Source organism: Haliotis rubra, unplaced genomic scaffold (assembly GCF_003918875.1).
Source record: "Haliotis rubra isolate DU_JTF1 unplaced genomic scaffold, ASM391887v1 Scf1173, whole genome shotgun sequence".
NCBI lineage: Eukaryota > Metazoa > Mollusca > Gastropoda > Lepetellida > Haliotidae > Haliotis > Haliotis rubra.
The window spans coordinates 98,325-125,394 of record NW_025765085.1 but is presented as its reverse complement, the minus strand read 5'-3'; the positions used below and the strand labels follow the sequence as shown (position 1 = coordinate 125,394).

General features: G+C 41.6%; 2 protein-coding genes and 1 long non-coding RNA gene across 3 annotated transcripts; 1 reads left to right on the top strand and 2 right to left on the bottom strand.

Moving 5' to 3' along the window:
• Positions 1–481: 481 nt before the first annotated feature.
• On the top strand, positions 482–3,206 carry LOC124258466. The gene is made up of 2 exons (XR_006893604.1): positions 482–2,950; positions 3,170–3,206. It is a non-coding gene; the product is annotated as an uncharacterized LOC124258466 (long non-coding RNA).
• A 13,473-nt stretch (positions 3,207–16,679) lies between these two features.
• LOC124258448 (monocarboxylate transporter 12-like) lies at positions 16,680–19,775 on the bottom strand. Its single transcript, XM_046692549.1, has 5 exons — positions 19,713–19,775; positions 19,053–19,196; positions 17,989–18,804; positions 17,466–17,516; positions 16,680–17,264 (listed from the first exon to the last, which is right to left on the bottom strand). Exons 2-5 carry the CDS (start codon positions 19,144–19,146, stop codon positions 17,146–17,148), a joined length of 1,080 nt encoding a protein of 359 aa, XP_046548505.1. The 5' UTR covers positions 19,147–19,196; positions 19,713–19,775; the 3' UTR covers positions 16,680–17,145.
• Positions 19,776–24,394: 4,619 nt separating this feature from the next.
• LOC124258492 lies at positions 24,395–25,731 on the bottom strand. Its single transcript, XM_046692568.1, has 2 exons — positions 25,360–25,731; positions 24,395–25,231 (listed from the first exon to the last, which is right to left on the bottom strand). The coding sequence occupies exons 1-2, from the start codon at positions 25,729–25,731 to the stop codon at positions 24,395–24,397; spliced, it is 1,209 nt and encodes a 402-aa protein (XP_046548524.1).
• Between the last annotated feature and the right edge of the window lie 1,339 nt (positions 25,732–27,070).

Below are 27,070 nucleotides of genomic sequence, written 5' to 3'. Positions count from 1 at the left end.
CATGAATTGAAACAGCCAGTGTGAGTTTTCCGATTTCTTGTTTAAGCAAACAATCATTCAATTGTCTCAGGGAGAAGGAAACAAACAAGTTCCCAGCCAGGGAGTGTTCAGTTTACATCAAAATAGAACATTAGTGTTTCTTGTGCCTAGAAGTTGATCTGGATTTGATTCCCAACATGGGTACAATGTGTCACATTGTGTGTGATATTGCTGGAATATAGCTAAAATCAAGGTACCGTATATTACTGTCTATAAGCCAAATTTTGAGGACCAAAAAAACCAGTCTGTAGAAACAAAATATATTATGCATTTTCTGTCAACTACGCTTCGTTTCGATCCGTGAGTAGACGCAATATATATATGATTGTGAATTCTTTGAATAATGTGGACCAAAGTTATAATTATTGGTAACTGCCAGTTGTCTGTGGTCTGTGTTTGCCGCGATTAGGACCCCATCGCCGGGGATCGACTTATGCACGAAACATACCATTTTGACACTGATTTTAAGGGTCAAATTGGGTGTCGTCTTATCCCTGGGGTGGTCTTATAGACGGTAATATACGGTACATAAGATTATTTATTTGTCTGTGATGTTTTGTTCATGCAGCGGACAATACTGTCTCACCATACTGCTTCTGACACATCTTCAAACTTGTTGATTTGTTCATTAATGAAGTCTATATGTGATGTTCACGTATAGTTAGATATCTTAAGACTGTTCATTATGTTTGTATACAAACACGTTTGTAAGATGATAAACTGTTTTACATTTGCTGTCATCACAGATTACAATTGTTAGTGTTTTGTGTAATTGGTTTCCATGACTACTGAAAGTAGTAATGCAGATTGTATCTTTTCAGAAAGAAAACTGGTAGAATGGCATTGTTTCTGAATGTAAACTATACTGATGGAAATAAATATATGAATAAGTATTATTATGAAAATAATTAAGGTATTATTATGAAAATAATTCAAGATAAAATCTATCTTCATCACCTCAGCTGTGAATTATTGTTCAAAAAGGGTTACTACACCGAAGTTGATCGCTTACTCTCCAGTCCAGTAATTAGACCTTTGACCTAAATCACTTATTTCTTTCCATCAGTATATTCAAATTTTCATTTTCAGTTTGTAGTGTGTGTAGCCAGAGTCTGCCTGTGATATGTGCCAGTTTATGTCATTGTGTGTCGCTGTAAAACATTGTTCCACAATACATGCTATCAATAGGCATTTTGAAATGTGAATTTACAAGTTGTATGTACAAGTATTTCTTTAGAAACTTGCTTGTTAGACAGCAGTTTTTAGCATTTATTTTTCAATATATATGTTTCATTGTTGAACAGATACACACAGGTTTTGTTGAAGTTGAATGAATGGTTAAGGTCCAAAGGATGTGTGTGACCTACATCAAACAAGCTGTTATCAGCTGATACAAGATTGCTGATGCAGTGTTAAACAGTCAACATGGCATGAAACTATTCCGAAGCCTGACCAACAAAACATTTAATTATTTAAGCAAAATTATTATCTTATTGTGAATGTTTGTCTACCTCACTTAATTGTAAACATTCCTTGCAGTCTCATCAGAACCATGGATTAGATGTGCAGTGTTAAACAAGAGTTGTTATTGGTTGAAAAACATAAATTGACACCTATGTTCCATCTGAGTCTTCTAACACAGTTAGTTCTGACACTAATAATGAGATGGCATTATTACAAAGTTGGATACTTATCAGAGTTTATATAGAGCTTTGAGACAAAATAATGACATATAGATTATTCTGTACCAGCCAGTAACACTTCCCGAAGTTCCCCAGTATACATGTAGGAACCATTGTGGAGAGCTGGTTTAGTGTGATATGTAGGGAATGCTGTGGAAATGATGTGATTGTGTTTTTATTAAGTTTCTTTGTTTTCTGGGGACATTACAGAGCTACAATTCACCATGCAGTGTTGTCTGCAGTGTCAGGTGTATATAATCCTCCAGCTTAGACATCTTATACAGAATGTGAAGCCATTACTGGTGTCCCCACGCTGTGATCTTGCTGGAATATTGCTAAAAGCAGCGTGAAACCATACTCACTAACTCTCTCTGATGCAGAAGTCATATGTCAATATTGCCATCGTTTTGGTGTGTAGATTTCTATGTTGCTTATATTTGCTAGTAGGTTTTAGCACTTGCTTGTATCCCTAAAGTAATATTGGTTCTGGTGCTTCCACAGTTCAAGCTGTGGCCAGTGGATTGTCTGGTCCAAACAAGATTATTTACAGGCTGGAGTGTGGCGTTAAACATCAATCAATCAATCAATCAATCAATCAGCAGAGGCAGGCCATCAGGGTGATATCAGAGTCAGGGTGTGGTCCAATGGTTACAGTGTTCATGTGTGTGTGTGTGTGTGTGTGTGTGTGTGTGTGTGTGTTTTAGAAGTGCAGTTTGTGATATTAACTTGATGATATTGATATCCTAATCTTGATTTGTGTTTGGATACAAACTGTGCAATAATATCCGTTGTACAAAGTAACTAGGAGGAATTCTTGCCAGGTAGAAATCTGTGAAGATCTGGGTAGAGTTATTTTCAGTAACCCATGCTTGTCTTAAGAGGTGACTAACATATGGCTTATGGAACTCATTTGCTTGATTGATGCCTGTGATCGTATACCCACCAAGTAGACCGATGATCATGATGTTATTCACTGGAGTTTTTACAAACCGCCATCATGTAGCCGGTAAATTACTGAGTGCTGGGATTTTTTCCACTCCCTTCAATTTTGCACTTATCAGAGTTTAAATGTATAGGATCGCTCATACTGCTGACAGAACCGTTGTAACCAGAAACTAAACTCTTTCTTCATCTGTACGTGATGTATGTGAATTGATGGATTTAATAGATTCCTCTGTAGGGATTCCGGATAAGAAAACGTCTTCAGCAATGTATGCTTGCTGTACCAAGTTACTGAGTGCTGAGATTTTTTCCACTCCCTTCAATTTTGCACTTATCAGAGTTTAAATGTATAGGATCACTCATACTGCTGACAGAACCGTCATAACCAGCAACTAAACTCTTTCTCCATCTGTACGTGATGTATGTGAATTGATGGATTTAATAGATCCCTCTGTAGGGATTCCGGAATAGAAAACGTCTTTAGCAATGTATGCTTGCTGTACCAGGCACCAGAACTTGTGAATAAAGACTGTTTACAACCAGTTTAAGGCTTTCTCTTTGTTTGGTCTCTGCGTCTATCGAAAAGTAGCAATGTCATTTTCACTGATGGAAATAAAATTGCACTAAACTCATTACACCTTAAATTTTATCTACCAAATGTTTCAACTGACATTTGTATTCAAAGAAAGCACATCACAAATGTTCAAAACGCTTGAACTATTTTGGTATTGTTATGTATTCGTAGGTAACATAATACATTTGTTCTGAAGATCGCCCCTTTAGGTCCTCGTCGCGGCTGGTCACCTTATCAAGTTGAAGTGAGATTCTACCATGCCTTCAGTAAATACTGGATAGTGGTTAATCAAAGTCATTCAGAGGCATATAATCACGTTATATACCTCTGATTTTCCAATACAGTATGTATTATTTTTTTTATCTTAATAACACGGTTATGGTAGAATGGAGATAAATTATAATAGCTCTAAATTTTGTATTTAAAAACTCACGCTATACATACAGGGATTTCAATTCAAATTTAGAGCTATTATAATTTCGTTATAAACCTCGAATTTTCCAGCCCAGTATGTTTATCTCCTAAATGGACCTCTGCACAAGTTAACTTCCTTAATACTAATGTGATATGATGTGAATTTGTGATATGATGTGAATATCATTGTGATCGGGAAATGACAAATAGGCGAATTGGGATGTAGGCGAAATGAGAACATGCCATACAGGGTTTGTTTCAAAATCAGACAAGTGGTTAAGGCGTTCGCTCGTCACATCGAAGACCCTGGTTCGATTCCCTACATGAGTACAATGTGTGAAGCCCATTTCTGATGTCCTGCGCCGCGATGTTGCCGGAATATGGCTAAAAGCGGCGGAAAAACTAAACTCACTCACTCACTCACTCGGGCGTCCAGAGAGGCATTGGTCATTTGTGTGTTTGTTGGATCCTATATCCACGATCTGCTGCAAACAAACTGAAAAACTTACGGCGTTTGAGCACCCATATTCTGGCGTCTGCCCACCTGCATGGCACGTGAATGTACAGCACGTTGCAGACGTCGCACGATCGATACTGCTACTTCCGTAATGTTGAAATAAGTGTCTTTCAGCTTTTGGTTGATAAACAAACGAGTGCATGCGATTATGGGTAATCCGACACATCACTGCTCTCTCAGATCGACCGCCTCCGTGGCGTACTGGTTAGAGCGTCCGCCCGGAGAGTGGAAGGTCGCGGGTTCGATCCCCGACCGCGTCATACCAAAAGACGTTAAAATATGGTACTTGTTGGTCCCTGCCTGGCGCTCGGCATTAATGGGTACAACGAGGACTGGTCAGCTCGGAGTCAGTATAATGTGTCTGAGTGGGGTATTCATGCTTCACTGCGGCATGGTATCTCAGTGGGCTAGCACTTTAAAACCAGCGTAAGTCTGGGCTAGTACAAGCAGCCGCACATACACATACACATGCATGCACGTCGTCATATGAGCGAAATATTCTCAAGCACGACGTTAAAACCCAATTTCACCTCACCTCACCTCACCTCACCTCACCTCTCTCAGATGACACCCATGAAGTTCCGGGCCAGAATTGATCTTCAGTAACACATGCTTGCCGTAAGAGGCGACTAACGGGATTGGGTGGTCAGGCTCGCTGTCTCGGGTGACACATGTCATTGTATCCCGATTGCGTAGATTGATGTTCATGCTGTTGATGACTGGATTGTCTGGTCCAGACACGATGTTTTACAGACCGCCGCCATACAGCTGGAATATTGCTGAGTGCGGCGTAAAACTAACCTCACTCACCCTAAGGTGCTTATTGTGACTCACGGTGTTGTGTTGTTCGGGATCGTGAAGTCTTTGGGGACGTTCTTTCTATAAAAGGTACTACTTTCTATGCCAAACATTGGTTTATGTTAGTGTATTTAACATCTTTATTGTACAATATATATTAGTTTTGGGGCAGGGTATTCTTGCTCATGGGTATATGATTAGCCGCATTCTTCTAAACTGGGATCAGTCTGTTGCGTATTTATTGTGCTTGGAAGGAATGATCGAACATAAAATAGATTACAAAATGAATGAGTGTGTTCATTGCAATTCCTGCGATCTGATTAGGCAAGTTACCTGTTGACATTCATAAACAATGAATGCATGAACGAAAAGAGAACTGCACCTGAAAGTTGAGATTAGCAATGGTTCCAAATCAAATTCTGACAAGATGACAGTTGTAGTCCCTGAATATAATTCATCAAATGCTGTTTTTCAGACAAATATATATAACGAACATGACACCCAAATGGTGTCAGTCACTGACCAGTGATTGTTAAAATGCCAAATGCACTTTTCATTTAGACAATTCCACGAATTTTTCATATTTGATCCAAGCTTTCTTTCAAGGAGTGTGTCAAGGCTACTGTAGTAGTACACTTTAATGTGTGTACAAACGTGTGGAAGTACACGTTCATATATATCTGTCTCCGTGGTATATTTGCATTGTGTCTCTTTGTTCTTTTCAGCCGAGTGGTTAAAGCGCTCGCTTCAGACCCGAGTTTCGTTCTCTGCATGGATACTATGTGTGAAGCCCATTTCTGATGTGCCTCGTCATCAGGATTTGCTGGAATATCGCTAAAGGCGTAAAACCATACACACTCACTCAGTCATTTCTTAATGTCCCCAGTAACCTATTTGGGATGGAGAGGATGGAGAGAAGGACATTGTTTGCGTTCTTACAACATCCAAAGCCTCAGTCAAACTTTGAAAAACATTTATGGTAGACATGTGGAGGACAAACCACATAGTACAGCTGTATATACTGCTGAAACAAATAACTACTCTTGATGTAATCACTATTGTGCTATCTACTGAAAGGGAAGGTTTTTTTCCCTCAGTATATATACTAGGCACATAAAGAAACTGCATACAAACATTTAAAATCTAAATTTATCAAACCTGTGTAGACACATAAGGATTTAAACTCAGAGATTAGTGACATGTATCCAACATGCATGCACGTGCCACGTTCCGTGTCGTCAGTGGGTTCGTCCTTGAGACGTGCAATACGTTGTTGCACGTGCATTCCGGGAAAGAGAAACAGAGCAAATGAATGCAACAAAATACTGTCACTTTGGAAAGCTCAACCCCTGCCCTTGCGATAGTTCAACAAATTAAACGGCTATTGAAACGCATAGCATGCCAAGGCTCACGTCTGCACAACGTCATGAGACCATTGGGGTGGTCCGTGGGGGAATGTCTCAACGACAAGTGGCTGCACATTTCCACTCCCACCGAAACACCATTTCTGCACTGGTGAGACGCTACCAGAACACAAATGACGTCATCGATCGGCCACATTGTGGACGTCCACGTGTAACAACGCCAAGACAGGACAGATGGAGAAGGGTGACCCATCTTCGCCACAGGTTTCAGACTGCAGTGATGACTGCCCGAACCATCCCAGGACTTCGCCGTATACACCCCAACACAGTTCGACAACGACGTCCCGCCATACGGCCTATCCTGACACAACGTCCTCGACAAGCTCGCCGAATGTGGTGCCGAAATCATGTCCGCAGACCCTTGTTTTGGTGGAGAAATGTTGTTTTTACAGATGAGTCCAGGTTTAACATTTCCCATAGTGATGGACGTCAACGTGCCTATAGACGCGTGGGAGAACGTTATGCACAGGCCTGTGTCTTGGAGAGGTATCGCTTTGGTGGTGGTTCCGTGATGATTTGGGGTGGAATAACAGCACGCCAAAGAACTCCTTTGGTGATTGTTCAGGGCAACTTAACTGGTGTGGGCTACAGGGATCAGATTCTACGACCTGTGGCAATTCCTTTTCTGCAACGTCGTGGCCCTGGGTTAACATTCCAACAGGACAATGCCCGCCCTCATACGGCAAGTGTTACTATGGATTTCTTGCAACACCACAACGTTGACTTACTGCCTTGGCCTGGAAATTCACCGGATCTCTCCCCGATAGAGCATGTTTGGGACGAGATGGATCGATGTCTACGCCGTCTTCCTCATCCGCCAGATAACGTCCTTGACCTTGCAACAGAACTTGAGAGAATCTGGCGTGACATCCCACAAGCCTTCCTTGCACGTTTGATAGGCTCTATGCGTCGTCGATGCACTGCTGTTCTCAATGCCAATGGTGGGCATACCCGATATTGAGCTTGTGACATGGTCGTTTGACCCCTGTCCCGCTTGTGGACTCGTGACGTCATTGTGATTGACTTTTCAATTGAAATTCTCCCGACTTGTTATGGTCTCATGATCCCTCCATTAAAGTTTATATGTACCTTTGACATGGTTATCGTAATTATCAACTGGGTGAGTGAGTGGGTTTGGTTTTACGCCGCTTTTAGCAATATTCCAGCAACATCACGGCGGGGAACACCAGAAATGGGTTTAACACATTGTACCCATATGGGGAATCGAACCCGGGTCTTCGGCGTGACGAGCGAACGCCTTAATCACTAGGCTACCCCACCGCCCCACTTGCATGATGTGTTATAACTTTTATCTTGATAAATACTCACCATAGAAGTTGCACAAGGTAAATACGCGAGCTAGACCACCATGACGGAACGCATTTTGAGTTGTTCGTATGCAAATACACATAAAGAAAGTTAACTCAGTAGCACAATGGTGTCTGCTGTGAAAATACTGGAGAGGTAGGACACTCACGATGGCTTTAGTTCAGTCTGATTTTGACCCATCAGGCCTCGAAACTCTCATGATGTATTGGAGGATGTTTTTGGTAGGGTCCATGTTATCTGCAGCGGCGGTGGTAGATCCATCTCTCTTGAAATCCGTGCTACCCTGTTAAGCTATATAAGTCATGAACGACATAAAATATCAATAGTTGTGACACCATTTTATCGAATATCCCATACTTCTTTACAGGGTATGTCCACTAAACATATCACATAAGCAACGTGTTCTAAGGGACTTCAAATGTACATACATTGAATGTATGCAGGTCATGACGTAGTTTTGTGTAACAAGTTCCTGCTTAAAAAAGGGGCAGTGGGGTAGCCTAGTGGTTAAAGCGTTCGATCGTCACGCCGAAACCCGGGTTCGATTCCCCACATGGGCACAATGTGTGAAGCCCATTTGTGGTGTCCCCCGCTTTGATATTGCTGCAATATTGCTAAAAACGGCGTAAAATCATACTCACTCACTCACTGCTTAAGAAATTGTAGTCATTCTACTTCTTGCACGTTACCTGCCTCAAGCGTAACCATGGAAACGGATGTTGATGTAGTACATTCAGTTTTCCCGACTGACGTACTGCTTTGAGACACAACAGGAATGTGAGATGGTGGAGCAGCTTCAGTTTGAGCTTGTCTACACTTGAACATCTTCTTCCACGCCATCCGCATGTCGTCGTTCTTCAGACCGTACACGATGAAGTTGATGAAAGAATTTGACGCCGCGAAGACGGCGAATGGCCGTGCTAGTGACCCGTCTGTGATTCCCAGGAGCTTGGACACTATTCCGTTCAATGCTGCTGGTGCCCAGAACACAACAAACAAGATAAACACCAGGAACGATAGAATGGATTGCCTCTGTTCAGCTTTCAGTCTTGCACTTGTCATCTCTGCCCGTATTTTCCAACTCTGCCGGATCACGCAAAACAAATGGATGTAAATAGAGAATGTGGAAAGGGTTAAGACGACTTGACAGATGGTGAGGAAACGGCCATACGGAGATGCCAACATATCTCGCAGAACACAACCCTTTTCCTCATTCCAATTCTTGAGAGAAAGGGCACCACCTCCCGTCACGAAACAGATTGTCCAAACACAAACGGCAACCAATACACACTTCGACGTTGTGTACGATGTTCTGTAGAGAAAGGGAAACCGAACAACAAGAAGACGCTCAAGCGCAATAACAAACAGGTGGGTAATGGACACACCTAGTCCAGAGGTCCACATCCACAACTTTATAATACACGCCATTTCCAAATTCTTCAACCCAGGAACTAAGCCATGCAAAAGATCATAAGGAAGGACGACAGCACCCACAGCAAGGTCCCCGATGGCGAGGCTTGAGACCAAGACGTAGTTGGGTTTCCTTAAAGGCTTGGAGAATATCACGGTGCCAATTATGAGCATGTTACTCGTTAGAATGAAGGGTATCAGGCTGGCTTTAATCATCAGGTAGGTAAATGTCTGGTCGGTTGTTATCATGGATGTTCCATTGGAGGTGTTTGTAAACTGAGTCCAGTTTTGATCAGAATCAGTTGTATTGGTGATCACATGAGTCACATCCATTGTTACCTCTGACTGCTCCTTGCACTGAACTGACGACTGATGACAAATGCCTGCCTGCTGACGTCTGACTACTATCTGTATCTGGCTGTGGACTGACTGGTGACTGTTGTAGAATGCTGACGTCAACCTACTATCTGTTTCTGGCTGAGGACTGACTGTTGACTGTTGTAGAATGCTGACGTCAGACTACTATTTGTTTCTTACTGTTGACTGTTGTAGAATGCTGACGTTAGACTACTATCTGTATCTGGCTGAGGACTGACTGTTGACTGTTGTAGAATGCTGACGTCTGACTACTATCTGTATCTGGCTGAGGACTGACTGGTGACTGTTGTAGAATGCTGACGTCAGACTACTGTCTGTTTCTGGCTGAGGACTGACTGTTGACTGCACATTGTGATGCGAGGCTGTCCTTTGACTGTTGTCAGTAACTACTATCTGCTGACGAGCGATCTGTTTGAAGTAGCCAATGATCAGGGTCCTCGCTGATCATCTCAATGGTTAATGGGCTCAAATGATTAATACCGAATGTGATAGGCAGATGACACCTAAGGGTCGACAAATGAAAAATCACCAGGGCGCCTTCCTATGTCGTCGGTGTCAAATGATGTCGTTCACAGGAAAGGTGTTTTTTTCGCTTCTCAACAAGAATACTCCGCTATTTATTTAGTTTTCACTGACAGGCAACAATACATCAGACGTGAACAGACAAGTTGCAAAAGGAGACAAAAACAGTCTTGTCTTTATGGAAAGACATCGACAGTTCAGAAAATTAGACTCATGGAGTCGATGAATTAGAATGGTAATAGCATACATACATACATACATACATACATACATACATTCATACATACATACATACATACATACAAACATACATACATACATACATACATACATACATACATACATACATACATACATACATACATACATACAAAATGAAAAACGTATGAAATAAGACTAAAAACGCTTGCATTGTTTGTTTAAATATAATTGTTCACACGATTCAGTTTTAGCATGTGAGTGAACATTTCCCATGTGTGGTTGAATGAAGATTAATTAGTAAAAAACGTTTGGCAGTTCGAATGTTCTGTTATTCATTGACTTCCTGGTGTATTGAGCATATTGCATGATGGATGTAATGACAGTTGGCGTCCAGGTCAATACCCCTCGTGAGGCCATAAGGGTTTGCCCGTAATTGGTAATTATAGGTGTTGTAAATATTTAAGTATATTAATGTAAAGTTACAGTATAAAACTATACTCTACTCTTTCCATCTTGGATTTAATATTCACTAGCTATTTGTCTTTTGTTTATGTTCTGTTCTGATTTCATGTTCTGATTTCATGTTCTACTCTAACGGAAAAAATAGCTGTGCATAACATACAATTAAAATAATAGTTATTTGAAAAGTTTTAAGATTAAACCTAAATAAACATGTAACAAAGCACTCTGTCTGAAATTTGATGTCACGTATCGCGCGTGGCAAGTGCACTTTGTGCACAATGAATTTACTCACTTTTTGTATGATTTTTGACACCTGGTGTTGACACACCTGATATTGAAAAATGAAGAACGGTTGATTTGCTCCAGCCTCTGAATATTATTGAGAACACATTAATTTAAACCTCTTATGGTCACATCTTATGGTCACTGTCAATGGCAATCTGACAGGTGTGCAATACAGGGATGACATCATTGGGCGTCATGTGCAACCATTCATTCAAGGACAGAGACGTAACTTCACGCTTCAGCAAGTTAATGCCTGTCCACATGTGTTGTGATAGATTTCCTGAGATAGCAGAACATTCCGGTTCTCCCCTGGCCAGTTGTTTCTCCGGACCTGTCCAACACGCTTGGGATAAGATAGAGCGACGTTTACAGAATCAGCCATTGATGCTAGCTGAATTGGGACAAGCGTTGGTTCAGACATGGAACAACATTCCCGAAGCTTTCTTCAATCGCTTAGTGTCATCTGTGCGTGGGCGTTGTCAAGCCGGCATCAACGCCAATGGTGGACACACACGATAGAATTTGTGAACTGACTTTTCGACTGCACATCTTTTCAAGGGCGTGTCATGTAGACTACAGCTTGTTCAGCTTGACCTGAGCTACTCTACATATGCATGACCCGGGAGGTCAAAAGGCACAAACGGCAGGTCAAGTTAACTTCATTAAAAAGGGGAGCAGAGAAGGTTAGTAATGCCTAAAAGCCCGAATCGGAAACATTAAACCATCTCTAGCTTCCTTTTTAAAGAAAGTTAGGACACTGCTGACGATTTCTCGACACTGAGATGTCAAACGGCGACCTTGTCTCGGCTGTTGACAATGAACTGACAAAGGTGCACCCCTTCACAATAATGGACCCAACCAGTTGTGACACGGTCACGCAATGCATTAGTATTCACTTGATCAGGTCAAGCTGAACAAGCTGTAGTGTCGATACAGATTTCGATATTATCCTGTCAACAGTTAAACAGTCACTCAGGAAAACACCACAAATCATATATCTTTTTGCATGAAAAAATGGCATGACCTCAAATAATGAACATTTACTTTTTTCCACTAGTATTTATCAGTGTTAATGACATGTTAAACTTCCATAACGTACATCTTTAGTCATATAGCTGGTTGTAACTGCCTATGTCAGTTACGTTTGGTTTACTGATTACTGTACTGTATGTGGAATATGATCGAATCCATATCGTGATGAAGTTGACAGGACCAATGTCTCTCGGTCATTAAGGAGAACTCAGCCGAACTTCGGAATCATTGCTTATTGAGTGAAATCATGTGTTACATTAACAAAAACAACGCTAGTATCATTTGGCTATATTTTCAACAGGGTGTGAGTGTCACACCATAGACTAACGCTTAATCTGTGAATATATATATTTTTATAGTAACAAATAATCCCATTTAAATTGAAAAGGAGCACCTGTGAGATGGGAGATTTAGAGGAAATCTAGTCTTGCTTCATTCAGGGCTTTAGTATTGCAGGGAGGGCTCGGCAGTAGGGCAAATAATGTGGTTCAGGGGCTGTGAGACAGACTAGTCACATCACAGCAGGAGAATATGTCTACGCTGTATGTAGTTGGGAATGCGTTGGGCAGTTTTGTATTCTTTTGTAACCCAAATGTCAAATGCTACCTTTGTTACTGAGATGAATTAATCAAGTGTTAGATTCAATAGTAGGATTCTGTACGACAAAACACCCCATCTTATCCTAAAAGCTTTTCCACCTCAGTAAGCAATGTAAGAAAACATTTACCAACTTTGGACACCGTACTCTGTGAAAATGACATCCCGAGAACATCGCGCTGGGTGTGTAATGTGTGTACTGACGTGCACTGGAGAATGATATTGTCGTCCTCACAAGTCTCCCACCAGTCCAGGGAACATTGGCGATGCATTATCTCCCGTGAAACGTCTACTGAATGCTCAGTATGGCGGTAAGTGATTCATGGGTCTGACACCACCATACCATGGAAACACCAGATCATTTCCGACCGCCTCCGTGGTGTAGTGGTTAGAGCGTCCGCCCGGAGAGCGGAAGGTCGCGGGTTCGATCCCCGACCGCGTCATACCAAAAGACGTTAAAATATGGTACTTGTTGGTCCCTGCCTGGCGCTCGGCATTAATGGGTACAACAAGGACTGGTCGGCTCGGAGTCAGTATAATGTGTCTGAGTGGGGTATTCATGCTTCACTGCGGCATGGTATCTCAGTGGGCTAGCACTATAAAACCAGTTTAAGTCTGGGCTAGTACAAGCAGCCGCACATACACATACACACGCATGCACGTCGTCATATGAGCGAAATATTCTCAAGCACGACGTTAAACCCAATTTCACCTCAACTCACCAGATACTTTCTGGTGTTGTTGGGGTTAGTGGCCTGTGAGAATGGGGGTCGTCTAGAAGGCCCTCCCTGTGATGACATGTAGTCATTATTAAAAAAATATTTTTTATGTACTGATGAGGTATTCAAGGGACGCTGATTTTTTAAAATTCTGTAGTATATTCTGGTGATGTATACAAGGGACCATGACCTTTGCAATTATCTTTTATATAACGACGACGTATGCAAGTGTTACTGAAGAGGCGCACAACTTGTTTACATTATTGAAAAATGACATTGAACATCGGAATTGCGTAAATGATAATGGTATATTATTACGATGGATGAACGAGTGAGTATGGTTTTATATGGTTTTATATAGCAATATTCAAGCAATGACACGGCTGGGAACACCAGAAAGTAGCTTCACACATTGTACCCATATGGGTCTTTGCGTGACGAGCAAACGCTTTAACCACGAGGCTATCCCACCGCCCCCGATGGATGAATGAAGAGCAACTGATGAACGTCGTTGAAAGAGTATTTTCCAACATAATAATTCCTCCCTACGACCACACACTCCACAGCTGCTCTGAAGTTAGCCATCGTCATTTGGTGAAAGTGTGTCACACAAATCTGTCATCACTTTTGGAAAAAGATGTAGATGTCTGGAGGTGAGAAACGATCATTCAAAGTCGTGTCATGGGGCGGTGGGGTAGCCTAGTGGTTGAAGAGTTGGCTCCTCACGCCGAACACCCGGGTTCGATTCCCCACGTGGGTACAATGTGTGAAGGACATTTCTGGTGTTCCCAGTCGTGATATTTATTCACTCACTCACTCATCGTATCATGCATTCTATCAACATTTTAGTGGTGGAATTTCAATGTTTTCCTGGGTTTGGGTCTTCTTTAAAGGTCACATGCAACGTAAAACACAACTTTGCAGATTCTGATACCTTTCGGTATGGACTTACCGAAACAAATCGTCAAAAATGCAAATTCAAGTTATAAAGTTGAAAAATAACGCGATGAAAAAAACCGCGCGAAATCGGAGTTCAAACGTTTCACTTATTTTCCCCCGACAAAACGGGTTTCAACAGCTGGGCTGCGCTCATAGCACGTGCGCAGTGAAATAGGTTCGCGCAGCTTGGAAGCGGGTTGTCTGGTGAATACTCGGTGAAGGCTTTGGTGTGAGCTATTTTTCTAATGTTTTGTTGATATCTCACAGGCGCGAGCTTTTTATATGTAATGACAGTAAATTAACTGTTTATATAATTTCATTTGTCTATTTGACCACACGTTCTTCTTACCGAGTCACTTTCTCAGTTCGATACTTAAAAGCAATGTCATTATTTAGCGTTGACACAATTTCTAACTGTGATATAGATATGTCGTTGTCGCAGACAAAACTCAATGTCTTGTTTTATTGACACCTGTGTGTCTGCCTGCCTGTCTGCTAATGACAATATTCAATACACAGCTGCTATCACTGACCACATGTAATTGAACTTAACAACAATCAGGCTATACACCATAAACAAAATGCACTGATTTATGTCCCGAGTTCGGTCTCTGTCACATTATGTAATTACACAGACAGGTAGGTGTGATACTTGAACACATGACATGTTATGATGTCTGTTGATTGCAAAATGTTATACACAAAAAAATGAGCATGTATTTACAAAACCCAACATCTCTATATATACACACACAATGAGCCGTGAGAGCATCTGCAAATGAACCAGCCGTTACACTTGAGTGCACACCTACCCGCTCTGACTGGGTTCGGTATCCCGGCTGCTTCGTTTCTTGGGAAGTAAACCCAAGTACAAAATATTGCACTTTTGATTTGCGATTGTACGCTTATAATTTTGTTTATATGTTTTTTTCATAACCAGCAATGTATATGATATGTCATGAATAAGTGATAATTGTGTTTTAATTATGTTTGATTTTTTGGTTGCATGTGACCTTTAAGACTCTCTGCTCCTTTTTGAAATCTGCATGCAAGCATGGAAGGTATTGTGTTTATCGCATGCAAACTGTTGAGGGCTTACTGCCTTAGGTTCAGCCACTCCTAAACAACGGTAAACAACAAACCAACCAACCTCCTTGTGGGAATTGGTCAGGAGAGCTTCAGTGTGAGCTTAACAACTATGAGAGCGGGCTGTTTCTGGGAATGTCAGTAGCTTCATTCGGTTTAACTGTGATCAGCCAATTACTCACATATGGCCTTGTTGCTGGTAAGGATAGTGCGACATGCACAATGATATCGACATGTAATCAATTTGAAACAGTTTATACACATGATTGAGTTTAAAAGTGGTCTGTTGTTTGGTCGATGTTTATGACAAGGTCTTCCTTCCTTAAACAAAGGGTATTTGATTTGCCTAGAAAGTGAATGTCAAAACAAGAATAAACTACTTTATCTTGTCTCCTATCAAGGTTCTGTATGCCGAGTGGGCTCTGCATCCTCATTTCAGTCACGGGTGTTTTAACTGCCGATTTGGCGTCAGAAGACCCTGCAACAGTACCTATTGATATGACCGTTCCACATTGTCATAGGAAATGTAAGCACAAGCTCTACACACTACACACTACACACTACACTTGGGGGATGCTAAGTGAAGGAGTGAGGGGTGAGGGTGGCGCAAATTCATACAATAATTAAATCAACACCAGGTTTTATACTCACATAGGTCTACTCAATCCCTCTATTCATTACAAGGTGACTCTGACTGGACAGGACAGGGCAAGCTCTTTACCAGACGTGGACCTGCAACGATCGCGATGCAAACGTTCTGCTGACTTTGAAACCCGCACCACTTGACGGTGTCTTTTTAAGGTGTTCGAACCTGCTCCGCCCTAGCCACACGTCCCTATACAATATTTCTTATTTTTTAAAGCTACATCGTTCCATGGTCTCATGTCCTACCTCGTGATTGGTGAATTACTGTGAACTATCCATCGATGATTAACTAATACTTTATGAATCTTTTGGATTCTGTTACTCCCAGTTATTATGTTCTATATCCCTTGATTATTTAGCAAGCAACCTATAACACGGCAAGATGTCCCCTAAACTAATTGACACTACTGGTGGACACACAGTCACTGGAAATTAGACATGGAGAAGGACTAATTCCGACTAATCACCTTCTAACGCCGCTACCTGAACGCCTTGGAGAAATGCATTGACATCAACTTTCATCATGCGTTAGGTATGAAAATAGGACATTCACTGGATGAAGGTTTTCTGGTTGTTTATTTCCTTTACCGTTTCAATATATAGACATGAACACTCATAGAGACGTCCATATGCGAATATACAACAAGACAATGCTGCTACTGTTGCGGGTGATCTCCCTTCAGTAAACTTCATGCGTCGTGATCTAGCGACAGCTAAAATATGATTCAGTTCCCGAGGCACTCGCTTTCAAATGCGAGTAATTGTTTGTATATTCACTTATCGATTGGAAACCAAAAGCTGTTATATCTTCCATTTCGCTCAGCAATAAAAATCTGTACATTCTTGATTTTAGATATGTGCTTAATCGCACTTAGAAGTACACACATTTGAGAGCAGATATATGAGGAAGTGAATTGTTTTGCAGTTTTCACTGGAATCCGATTCGTGTACACCGGCCCAGGGTTGTTACAGTCTGTGTAGCAAGAGGTGAGTATCAAAGTCGCTGTAAGGAGCCGTAGAGATAAGACTATCGTAGCCTGGTAAAATGATAAACTTCTATGGCAATGGAAGTCAACAGTTACATGTCACTTTAATCTCTGGATGTTGACATATGGTGCAGACATGCACTGGTGTACCAATCATGATTTCACTAATACTTCACATCATCCTGTTTTACATCCAGACTCCGTGCATCCATTCTCTGTAAATCCTTTCTTCTTACCACACCAACAGCTGCTGCCAACACTGAACTCAATACCATGGACGATCCTGGTAACATGAAATAGCACACAACAGTACAGATGTCAATGTAAAACATATATCCAATACATTATTGTATTGCGATTCAGGGTGACATAAAGGCTTGGCAATTTAATCTTTCCACATAATTTTATATGACGGACCTTACAATGACTGAACCTTTCATTATCTGTGTATGTTGTATTCAATGGGATTGACATAAAATCGTACCTGCAAAAACGTATGTAAAATCGTAAGCGCCACTTAACTTATAAATCCAACCTGAAAATATAGATTATTGGTATATTAGACAAAACAATACTGCCTTCTTTGAATATTTACTTCAAGTCGAATTGAGGTCCTCAATACACACTTTAGTAAAACCCATTTTTTGCTTTAAGTGTGTGTGTTTGTTGTTCAGTAATATTTCAGCTTTCTGGTAGCGGGAGAATCCATGAGAGGCTATAGTCAAACAATGTAAGGATCAAACAGCATATGAGTGGTGATAATGACATGAAGGGTGAACTGCTGCTGTAACAATCTGACCTCACTGCTAAACTATCACCGAGTTTCGGGACATTTGTTCTTCCAGAGAATCCTCACATGGGTACAATGTTTGAAGCCCATTTCTGGTGTCCCACCCCGTGATATTGCTGGAATATTGTTAAAAGCGACGTAAAACTAAAAGCCGACTAAAACCCCTTCAAAAGAAAGTCTGGATGGAGAGGAAATAGTACAGGCAATGACCACTTACTTGCTATCGGAGGTCCTAAGATGTATCCAATTCCCTGAAAGAAAAATGCGCACCCATAAGCCACTGGAACCTCCTCCACAGCTACCAAGTTAAGGACCATGGGACCAACCAGAGTATTCATACCTTGGCTGTAAGTCCCATAGAGACTCCCAAACACAAGCTGAGTAGTGTATGTGTGTGAATAAAGAGGGAATAACAGAAGCACCATTCCAGATATGCCAGTAAGGCCTATGTGGAGTGTGAGGTATGGGATTTTCGAATCGGAGGCCATTATTCCGGCGGCTAGTCTTGAGAATATACTTCCAACTCCCATTGCAGTGAAAAGCGTTGCAGCCTGGTCTGGAGAGCTTCCTTTTTGTTGAGCATAATATGGAAGATGGAAAACAGCGGCTGCTTCACCATGTGCCCACAGCATGATGCTTACGTTGTATATAAGAAATCCAATATGTTTTAGAACTCTAAGAGACCTGAAGACTTTGCAAATAGTCGATTGCAACAACCTGTCATGGTAACCTGTGTCAATGTTTTTGTCCTCTCGATGATCATTCTTAATTTCAGTTACACTTTGAGCCTGTTCCTTCCGGAGTGGTCTCAAGGTAACAGCAGCAACACACATGTGGAATTCTATTGCACCAAGGATAAGAAGCGCCCCACTTAGGTTGTACTGACTGAGAAGGTATCTCACAAGAGGTCCGGCAACAAAGAGACCCAATCCTCCACCAGCAATGCACACACCAAACGCTGTTTCGTGCCTCTTTGAAAAGTACTTCCCTGTTACAACGCCAACCACATTGCAAGCCAGACAAACACCAAATCCTGTAAAATATAAAAGAGAAGAGATTGAGGATTTGTCCTGAAAAACCCAAAAGTTCCACAAAACAACCCACAGGATTGTTTCACTCTGTGGTGGTAAATCATTATGTTTTGTCTATTCATATAAGTTCATAAAGAAGACATTTGCGTCCTGCATATTATTGTATACCAATTCTGAAAATACACATTGCAGTCCATTTGCACCGACCATTATCCTTAATGAACCATCTACAATGTTTGAGGGTACATACCTGATACAAGGCCATAGGTGAGCACCAGGCCAAGTGTCGATTTGCAGAACGAGGCAACAGTCATACCTGTTAAGGTTAAAGCGGCACCAACCATAGCCGCAACACGGGAACCAGCTTTAGCCTGTATCAACCCAGCAACTGGACCTGTGAATTTGACAATAATCTCGAAAGACTGATGTGAGCGCCTATCTAGGAGTGTGTGCAAGGGATATATATCTAGGAGTGTGTGCAAGGGATATATATCTAGGAGTATGTGCAAGGGTTATATATTCAACACATGATCTGCTATTTACACCCTTTTAAAATATTAGAATGAGTGAGGGATCGTGATGGAAACTTTCCCCTGGAACTAAAACAACATGCAGGTTATTGACGTGTGTCGCTCTGGTAAAACCAAAAGGTATCCTTGCAAGTCCCAAAGACGATCACTTTCACTACGAGTTGCAGTTCCACCTACAACGCACCTCTAACCTGAAGAAACCCAAGAGACATGGCACGCTATGATTGATAATAATCAAACTGAAGTCTACAAAAATGCAACGCTTTTGATCTCTGTTTATGAAAAACATATTTACCGTCTTTAATTCGTATTTGCATATTGAAAAAGTCGATAGTTTTGTGTAAGGAGACGATGTCATATTCAAATCAGATGTCGCATACCTAGTAAAGTGCACGCTCCGAAGTTGGCTGAGCCTATCCATGAGGTCTTGGTCAGATCGTTTTCAATTTTCCTCCAACACAGCGATGTTCATGATACCAGGAGAATACACCAGTATCCCAGCCATAAACTGTAAGGTGAAGGCAGCTGCAAGGATCACCCAGGCGTAACCTCGGTCTATGTTTGATCTAGATACTTCCATCGTTCCTGCACCAAGGACAACCAAAGGATAAGTGGATTGTTTGTTAGTGAACGATGCTCCCAACAATATCACAGCTGAAAAAACGGCGGTGTGTAAATACTCGTGTCCAGGTCAGTTACACATCTTGAACATCACTCTACTTAACTGAGATACGTGGTGATATGCATAGAATTTGTCAGCAAGCCAGATCACCCAATCAAGTCAGTGGCCTCTTAGCAGAAATATGGAGTGCTGAAGACCAGTTCCAACTGGACACTTCACGGGATACTTGTGTGTTGGCATGGTGAATAAACTGTTACATTGATACCCTATGCAAGCTAAATGCTGAATGTTTATTCCGAATATAGGATATGCAGTTGACCACGGTAGAAACAAGGTGTTCATTAGTGGCAAACGAAAAAACAAATACTGCCATAGTTAAATGACTCGTGCACATCATTGTTAGGAACATCAAAGGGTGCAATAGGGATGTGGTGACATGTATCAACCAAGTCAGCGACCCTGACCACCCTATCTTGTTAGTCGCCTCTTATGGCAAGCATGAGTTACTGAAGATCATTTCTAACCCGGATCATCACGCTTCAAGTCGGATGGTGACCTCAGACAATATAATCGCCGTTGACACTTGTACTTAAACACTGGAATTCGATGTATTCAACTATTACTTAATTATAACATAACAATATACTTCAAATACGGTTTGTCTGAGTTGACGTTTTATGTGGAAGTGATAAATATTTGGACATGCAAAAACATCAACCCAAACAAACCGTAGTAGTTACTTCTCATTGAAGTATATTATCTTGTGTCACCATAGGTTGACTTTCAGTCGAATTCGTAAACATAAATTATAAATATCAAAAAAAGGGAGTAAAAAAATAGACAGGAAATAGAATTGAATCTTGGGGTAATGACAGGTAATGGATACCTGTGCCCCTGACAGTACAGGTATTTGGTTGCTCGACTGCATGCATGGATGCGTCCTCTGAACTCCAGTCTAGACACTATGGCGAACCGACAGCAGAACAGTCTTGAATTCCGATTCTGTGTAACCAGGACACCAGCGTTGACACAGTTGTTTGTAAATGAGACGGGTGGTGAATGTTCGTACGAGGTCAAGGAATGCGGTTATAGTCTGTCCACTATCAGATTCTACAGTTAAGCGAGACTTACCTGTAAGGCGATGGTTGACTATAATTCCACCAACCTAAGCAGAACTGACGGATTACGTGAGATGTGCGCATGCGTAAAATAATCAGTCTTTAGCAATGAATGTATACCTTAAGATCCATGGGTGGGAGAAAGGGTGGGCATCGTAATCCTCAGTTCTGCTTAGGTTGGTGGAATTATAGTCAACCATCGCCTTACAGGTAAGTCTCGCTTAACTGTAAATTCCACCAACCCAAGCAGAACCTCAGAATTCCGTGAGATGTTTAGAGTAAGGTATGCATTTATTACACTTCGCCATATTTTGTGAAAATAATAGAAAACAGACGAAATTTATGCTACTCTCAAGTTTACTAACAAAATATCCATAGATACATATTACAAATCTTCTCACACTAATTTAGAGTTTTTACTAGATGACATTTAACACTGTTTAAGTGTTAGCTTGCAAAATAGCCTCCCCAAATTCACATCCAGTCTCTGTTACTGGTTTGTCATAGTACTTCCTAAAAGTACATTCATTACTCCACCCTGCAGTGTTGAGTATTGTTCGCAAAGGAATCTTGGCAGCAGCAGCACTAGTCGAGGCTGCTCTGATGCTGTGTGGCTTAAACACTGATGTATCCACTCCAGAAAAGTCAGGATAGCCTTCACCCAACGTGCAATAGTGTCACTCTCTGGTGGGGGTTTTGTGTGGAGATAAACAGGGCTGTTTCTTTACCCCTCAAGCTTGCCGTTTTTTGTAGGTAAAGTCTCATAGACTCCACAACACACAACCTCTTGTCAGGGAACGACTTTAAAACTAATTCCCTTTGGTGGAATCTAGGCCTTGTTTGTTTTAAGAGATCACCAAATCTAATAACAAGTTCACTGTCCTTGATATCAACATTTCTACAGTCTATTAGATGTAGAGACTGCAGTCTTTGTCCAGACAACAACAATATCAATGTAGCTAGTTTTCTACTTAAACACAACAATCTCTCTAGACTAGAGCTACTCAATTTTTTAATGTAATCTAGAACTAAGGATACATCCCATGTCGTCGCATATCTGGGTAAGGCAGGGCGAATATTGAAAACCCCTTTCATAAAGCGTTTCACCATTGGGTGTTGTCCTATGGGATTACCTCTAACACTCACAAAACTAGACAGTGCTGATCTGGCACTGTTCATAGCAGAATAACTGATGCCAGTCTTGAACAATTCAGTGAAAAATTCCAAGCTTTCTCTCAGAGTTGGTGCAATGGGATTGATGTCTTTCCCACAGCAAAACTGCATCCACTTTCTGAAATATGTCCCATATTGTTTCCGTGTACTGGGACGCCATGACTGCAGGATGATGTTTGTAGTTTCTGGCGATAAGCCTTCACTATGAAGGATTCCCCTGACAATCTGTAAGCTGTCAGCCGAAGTTTCTGCCACAGAGGATGGGTTTTCTGGCAGGTGACTGAGTTGTAGCAGGGTTCTTGACTTTGGTAGCAGTCTGGGGCAGTCTACTGACAGCTCTAACAGCCTGTTGAACCACGGCTGGGTTGTCCACAGTGGAGCGATCACAATTGCTTCGGCTTTGTCGTGGCTGAGTTTTTGCAGGGTCCTTCCTAGAAGACTGAAAGGGCAGAAAATATAATTGAGTTCACTCTGCCATGACAAAGAAAAGGCATCTACCGCCACTGCATCTGGGTCACAATGCCAAGATACAAACTTGGCTACTTTTTTGTTTATGCGGGAAGCAAATAGATCTCTTGTTGGCACTGAGTCAAAAACACTACACACACGAGAGAACACCTCTGTATTTAATTCCCATTCTGCGTCCTCAGAGAAATTGCGTGATTCCCAATCAGCCTCAGTGTTAAGTACGCCTGGAATATGTGCAGCCGAAATCCAGATTTTCCGCTGTATGCACCAAAGCCATAATTGTCTTGTTACACTATTGCATAAATACTTAGTACCTCCCATATGATTGATATAGGCTACAGCTGTAGCGTTGTCACTCAGAAGTCTGATATGAGCATTAAGTCCATCTCTACAAAGGGCCTTAAGGCTGAGCCACATAGCAAGGATTTCGAGGTAATTTATATGATGGGATGCCTCCACATCAGGCCATCTTCCTCCAGCATGCCTATCCTCACAAACTCCGCCCCAACCTAAGTTTGAAGCATCTGATTTTACTACAACATCTGGCTGTTTCCTGTTGAGCACATTGTAAAATTCACACTTATTCTGTGTCCACCACAAAATGTCTTCTCTGCATTCTTCTGATTATAGAGGTATCAAAATTGCCTTTGGCCAGTTTTAATTCACGATTTTTCTGAATTTCTAATCTTTTGAAGTGAACTGGTGCATATTGCACCCCAGGATAACTTGCATTTAGCTGTCCTATCAGCGCAGAGAGTTCCCTGATAGTCAAACACTCTTTCTCCAAAACTTGCTTACAATGTGCAATAAGTTTCTCACTTTTCTCTTGCGTAAGCTTGACTGTCATAGCAACACTGTTTATGGTGAATCCTAAATAGGATATTTCTTGAGTCGGATATAACACCGATTTTTCTGGGTGAATAGTGAATCCTAAAGAATCAAGCAGATGAACAGTGTGATGCACAGTGTCTTTACGCATAATTTTTGTTTCTCCCACTAACAATGAATCATCAATGTAAGCAGTATTTGCATACCCAAGTTTCCTTAAATGAGAAAACACAGATTTTAGAATCTTTGTGTACATCCGAGGTGCTGAGCTTAATCCGTTAGGAAAACAGGTATATTGATAAAGTTCATTATCCCAAACAAATCGTAGGTATTTTCTATCAGTCACATTAACTGGGATGGTGTAATATGCATCCTTTAAATCCACTGATGCGAAAAAACAGTTCTTCCGCACCAAATACAATGCAGATTTTAAAGTTTCCATCTTAAAATGGTGATTATCAACATTCTTGTTCAAATGTTTAAGGTTAAGAATAATTCTCACAGAACCATTTTTCTTATCCCTCATAAAAATGTTTGATATGAATTCACCACATTGATGCTCACATTTTTCAATGACCCCTTCCTTTAGCATGTCACTTAATTGAACATCCATCTTTTCCCTTTCATATGTGTTGAATAGAATTGGTGTAGGAGTATACGCTTGTTCTGGGGGGAGACGTGAATTCTATGTGAGCTCCCCTAATTGAGGATATAACCCATCTGTCAGAAGTTATCATTTTCCACATATCTGGATACTCACATACTTTACCAGCCACAAAATTACTGGGAGTATTCACAAGTCTGAAATTTTTTCTCACCTGTGATGCCGAATTGTCCATGAGGGGTTGACAGTCTACTGATATTTCCTCTCCCCCTCCTTTTTCGGTAAAAAAACAGTGCCCTTTCCTTTGCCGTAGGTAGGGTAAGGGGAGACGATTCGACCCCTGAAGGTTTTCTTCCCCCCTGTGCCACGATTACCACCTGATGGGTGTCCTTGTCCATAATGGAACCTGTTGTTGGCATGTTGGTACGGGTTGAATTTCTCTCCGTGGTATTTCTTCTTAGTAAACTTATCAGTCATCTTGAGCCCTAGTTGTTTACTGTCAGAGATGTCCTTAACTTTCTTTGGCAGGTCATCCCCGAATAGGTACTTGGTAGTCGTCACTTTTTCTGTGCAAAGTCTTTTGTATGGTGCCCCCACCTCAGGTTTAAACCCTTCTCTTCTTTTCTTGTTTACCTCGCTTATGGCACCTGACAGGAGTCTGATGGCATCCATTGATTTTACCAAAAGTTCCTTTACATTCACTGGCGTTTCACCTAAGGCGGCAGCCATTAAGTGGTCAGTCGCCTGGATCACTGGGATCAAAGCCTTGGTAATGAGAGCCTGCGTGTGTTGGTGTTGAATGTCTCTTGTATGGGCAAACGTTCTGGCTTGTCTCCAGATCTCATCGTTTACCTGGGGGACGAGAAGTCCTTCACAATTTCCAGGTCGTTTGTACTTTTCCATAATCGCCTTGATCTTTTTTATATTTACCACGTTCCGTATCCCATCACTCACAGTTGAGGCAAGCTCGGCTCTCACATTTGGCGATGTTTCATCCGTGTCATCGAAGAAACTCTTCAACTCGGCCACAAGGCCTGCCACATCACTTTCGCCGTCGTCCTGTTTATCGGGTTTAGACTGCTCAAGCTGGGATAAAAAGCCATCGAGTCCATCCATAGCGTTTTCATAATCATCGTGCGAGTCCAGATTTCGCCCTCACTCTCACTGTCATGGCCGTGTGGCACTTCCGTCACACTCGAATCATCTCGGCTAACTCCGGACGTACTCGGCCCGGGTTGCGAGTCCGAGATTTCATAACCCAAACGGGGCCCCAACTTGGCCATCAGCCTGTCGGTCTGCTTTTGCTGGGCGTCTATCATAGCCCGCATCATTGCCTCGAGCGTGGATGCTGGCACTGACCTTTGACCCTCGATCTCACGTTCGTGCCGTTCACAACCCTCTGGGTATTCTTCCTCCGTTTCTGAGTCCATTCGGGGTTTGGACTTGGGTCTCGGTTTATCCAACTGTTGCGACAGATTTTCGACCACTTCAAACCATGAGGGTCTGTTCATGCCAACTGTGTTGGGCTTTGTTATACGGGTAGAGCTGTGCTCCGTCACCCCATTGTCTTTGGTAGGTGTCGCCATATTGTCTCCACTCTTTGACCACGGACTGTGTCCGTCAACGGTTCAAAGAAAGGGTCTGTGAAGGCTGTGCCCTCTTCCGACCAACAAAAGTCCCTCCAAGACACTTCTGCAGCCGATCACGTAAAACAGAAAGTTGTCTGTATCCGTAGTCCGAGCTTGTTGCAAAAAACTTGAGAGCTTCGTTAATTAGTTGCTGACCATTTTAAGCAAAGCGCCAAACTGATTATTTTACGCATGCGCACATCTCACGGAATTCTGAGGTTCTGCTTGAGTTGGTCGAATTTAAACAATAAAGTCTATAGTGTGACTGCAATGTAATGAATGTTAACGATTACCAGCTAAATATTACACCAAAGTTAGGGTCAGCTGTGTTAAGAGATTTCCTCTTTTGTGCGTGTTCATATCTCGCTGTCGTCTTGTCATCTTCGTGTGATCAATTTTGAAATGTGTTCGTAACGAGTATGTAACGTTATGTGGAAGTATACAAATACATTCATTATTTAGTGAGCCTTTTCGGGCAGAATCTTGTTTAACAAATTTTATCAATCTGTCAAATATATAGTAACGTCACACAGTACACAAGATGGTACACAGGGTGGTCGGAAATAGAGGAGCAAACACCTTTTTCGCTCGGAAATGCGTGAACAAGAAATGCTGAATGGGTTCCTTGCACTGCTGTATGCTTTTAACACTCGTTATTGTACAAAGAAATATTGTAAATATTCGAGGTATACACATAAAGATATTTCATCTCAACAAAATCCAAACACCCCCTCCTTACACCCAAACGGTCGGTCAGTGACTGAAATGGCGAAACCCATGTGCGTACATTAACATCAGATTCCACATGTAATGTAAGTCGTGTACACCCAGCAAGAGTTGAAGCATTACTTGTCGTACAATAGCTATCATTGAATAATTTGGCTAGTGGTGAGCATAACATAATATACATGTGGACTACCATATGTGTAGGTTTCTTCTTCTGTCACAGCAAGTCATGTATAAACACACTGGATTTGAAGGGTCTTACCTCTCACGTCATATCCAAGTCAGCGACAGGCCAGTAAGATAACAATAGTTTTCCATCAATTGCTGCAGGTTGGTTAAGTGTGTCAGAGCGATCGGTGACTGTATACATTATGTACATGTGTAATAGTACCTAAATGTTCTTGACAGGTGGTAGCTGACTGTTATTAGGACACACGCACAAAAAGCCGGATTGTATACATTTATGTATAGCACACAGAAGGAATGAACAATATGTAATTGCCGCATTTCGTGTGATTCAATATTGTGAACTATATTTCGTCTTTTATTTCATGTGAAGCTAAAACATTGA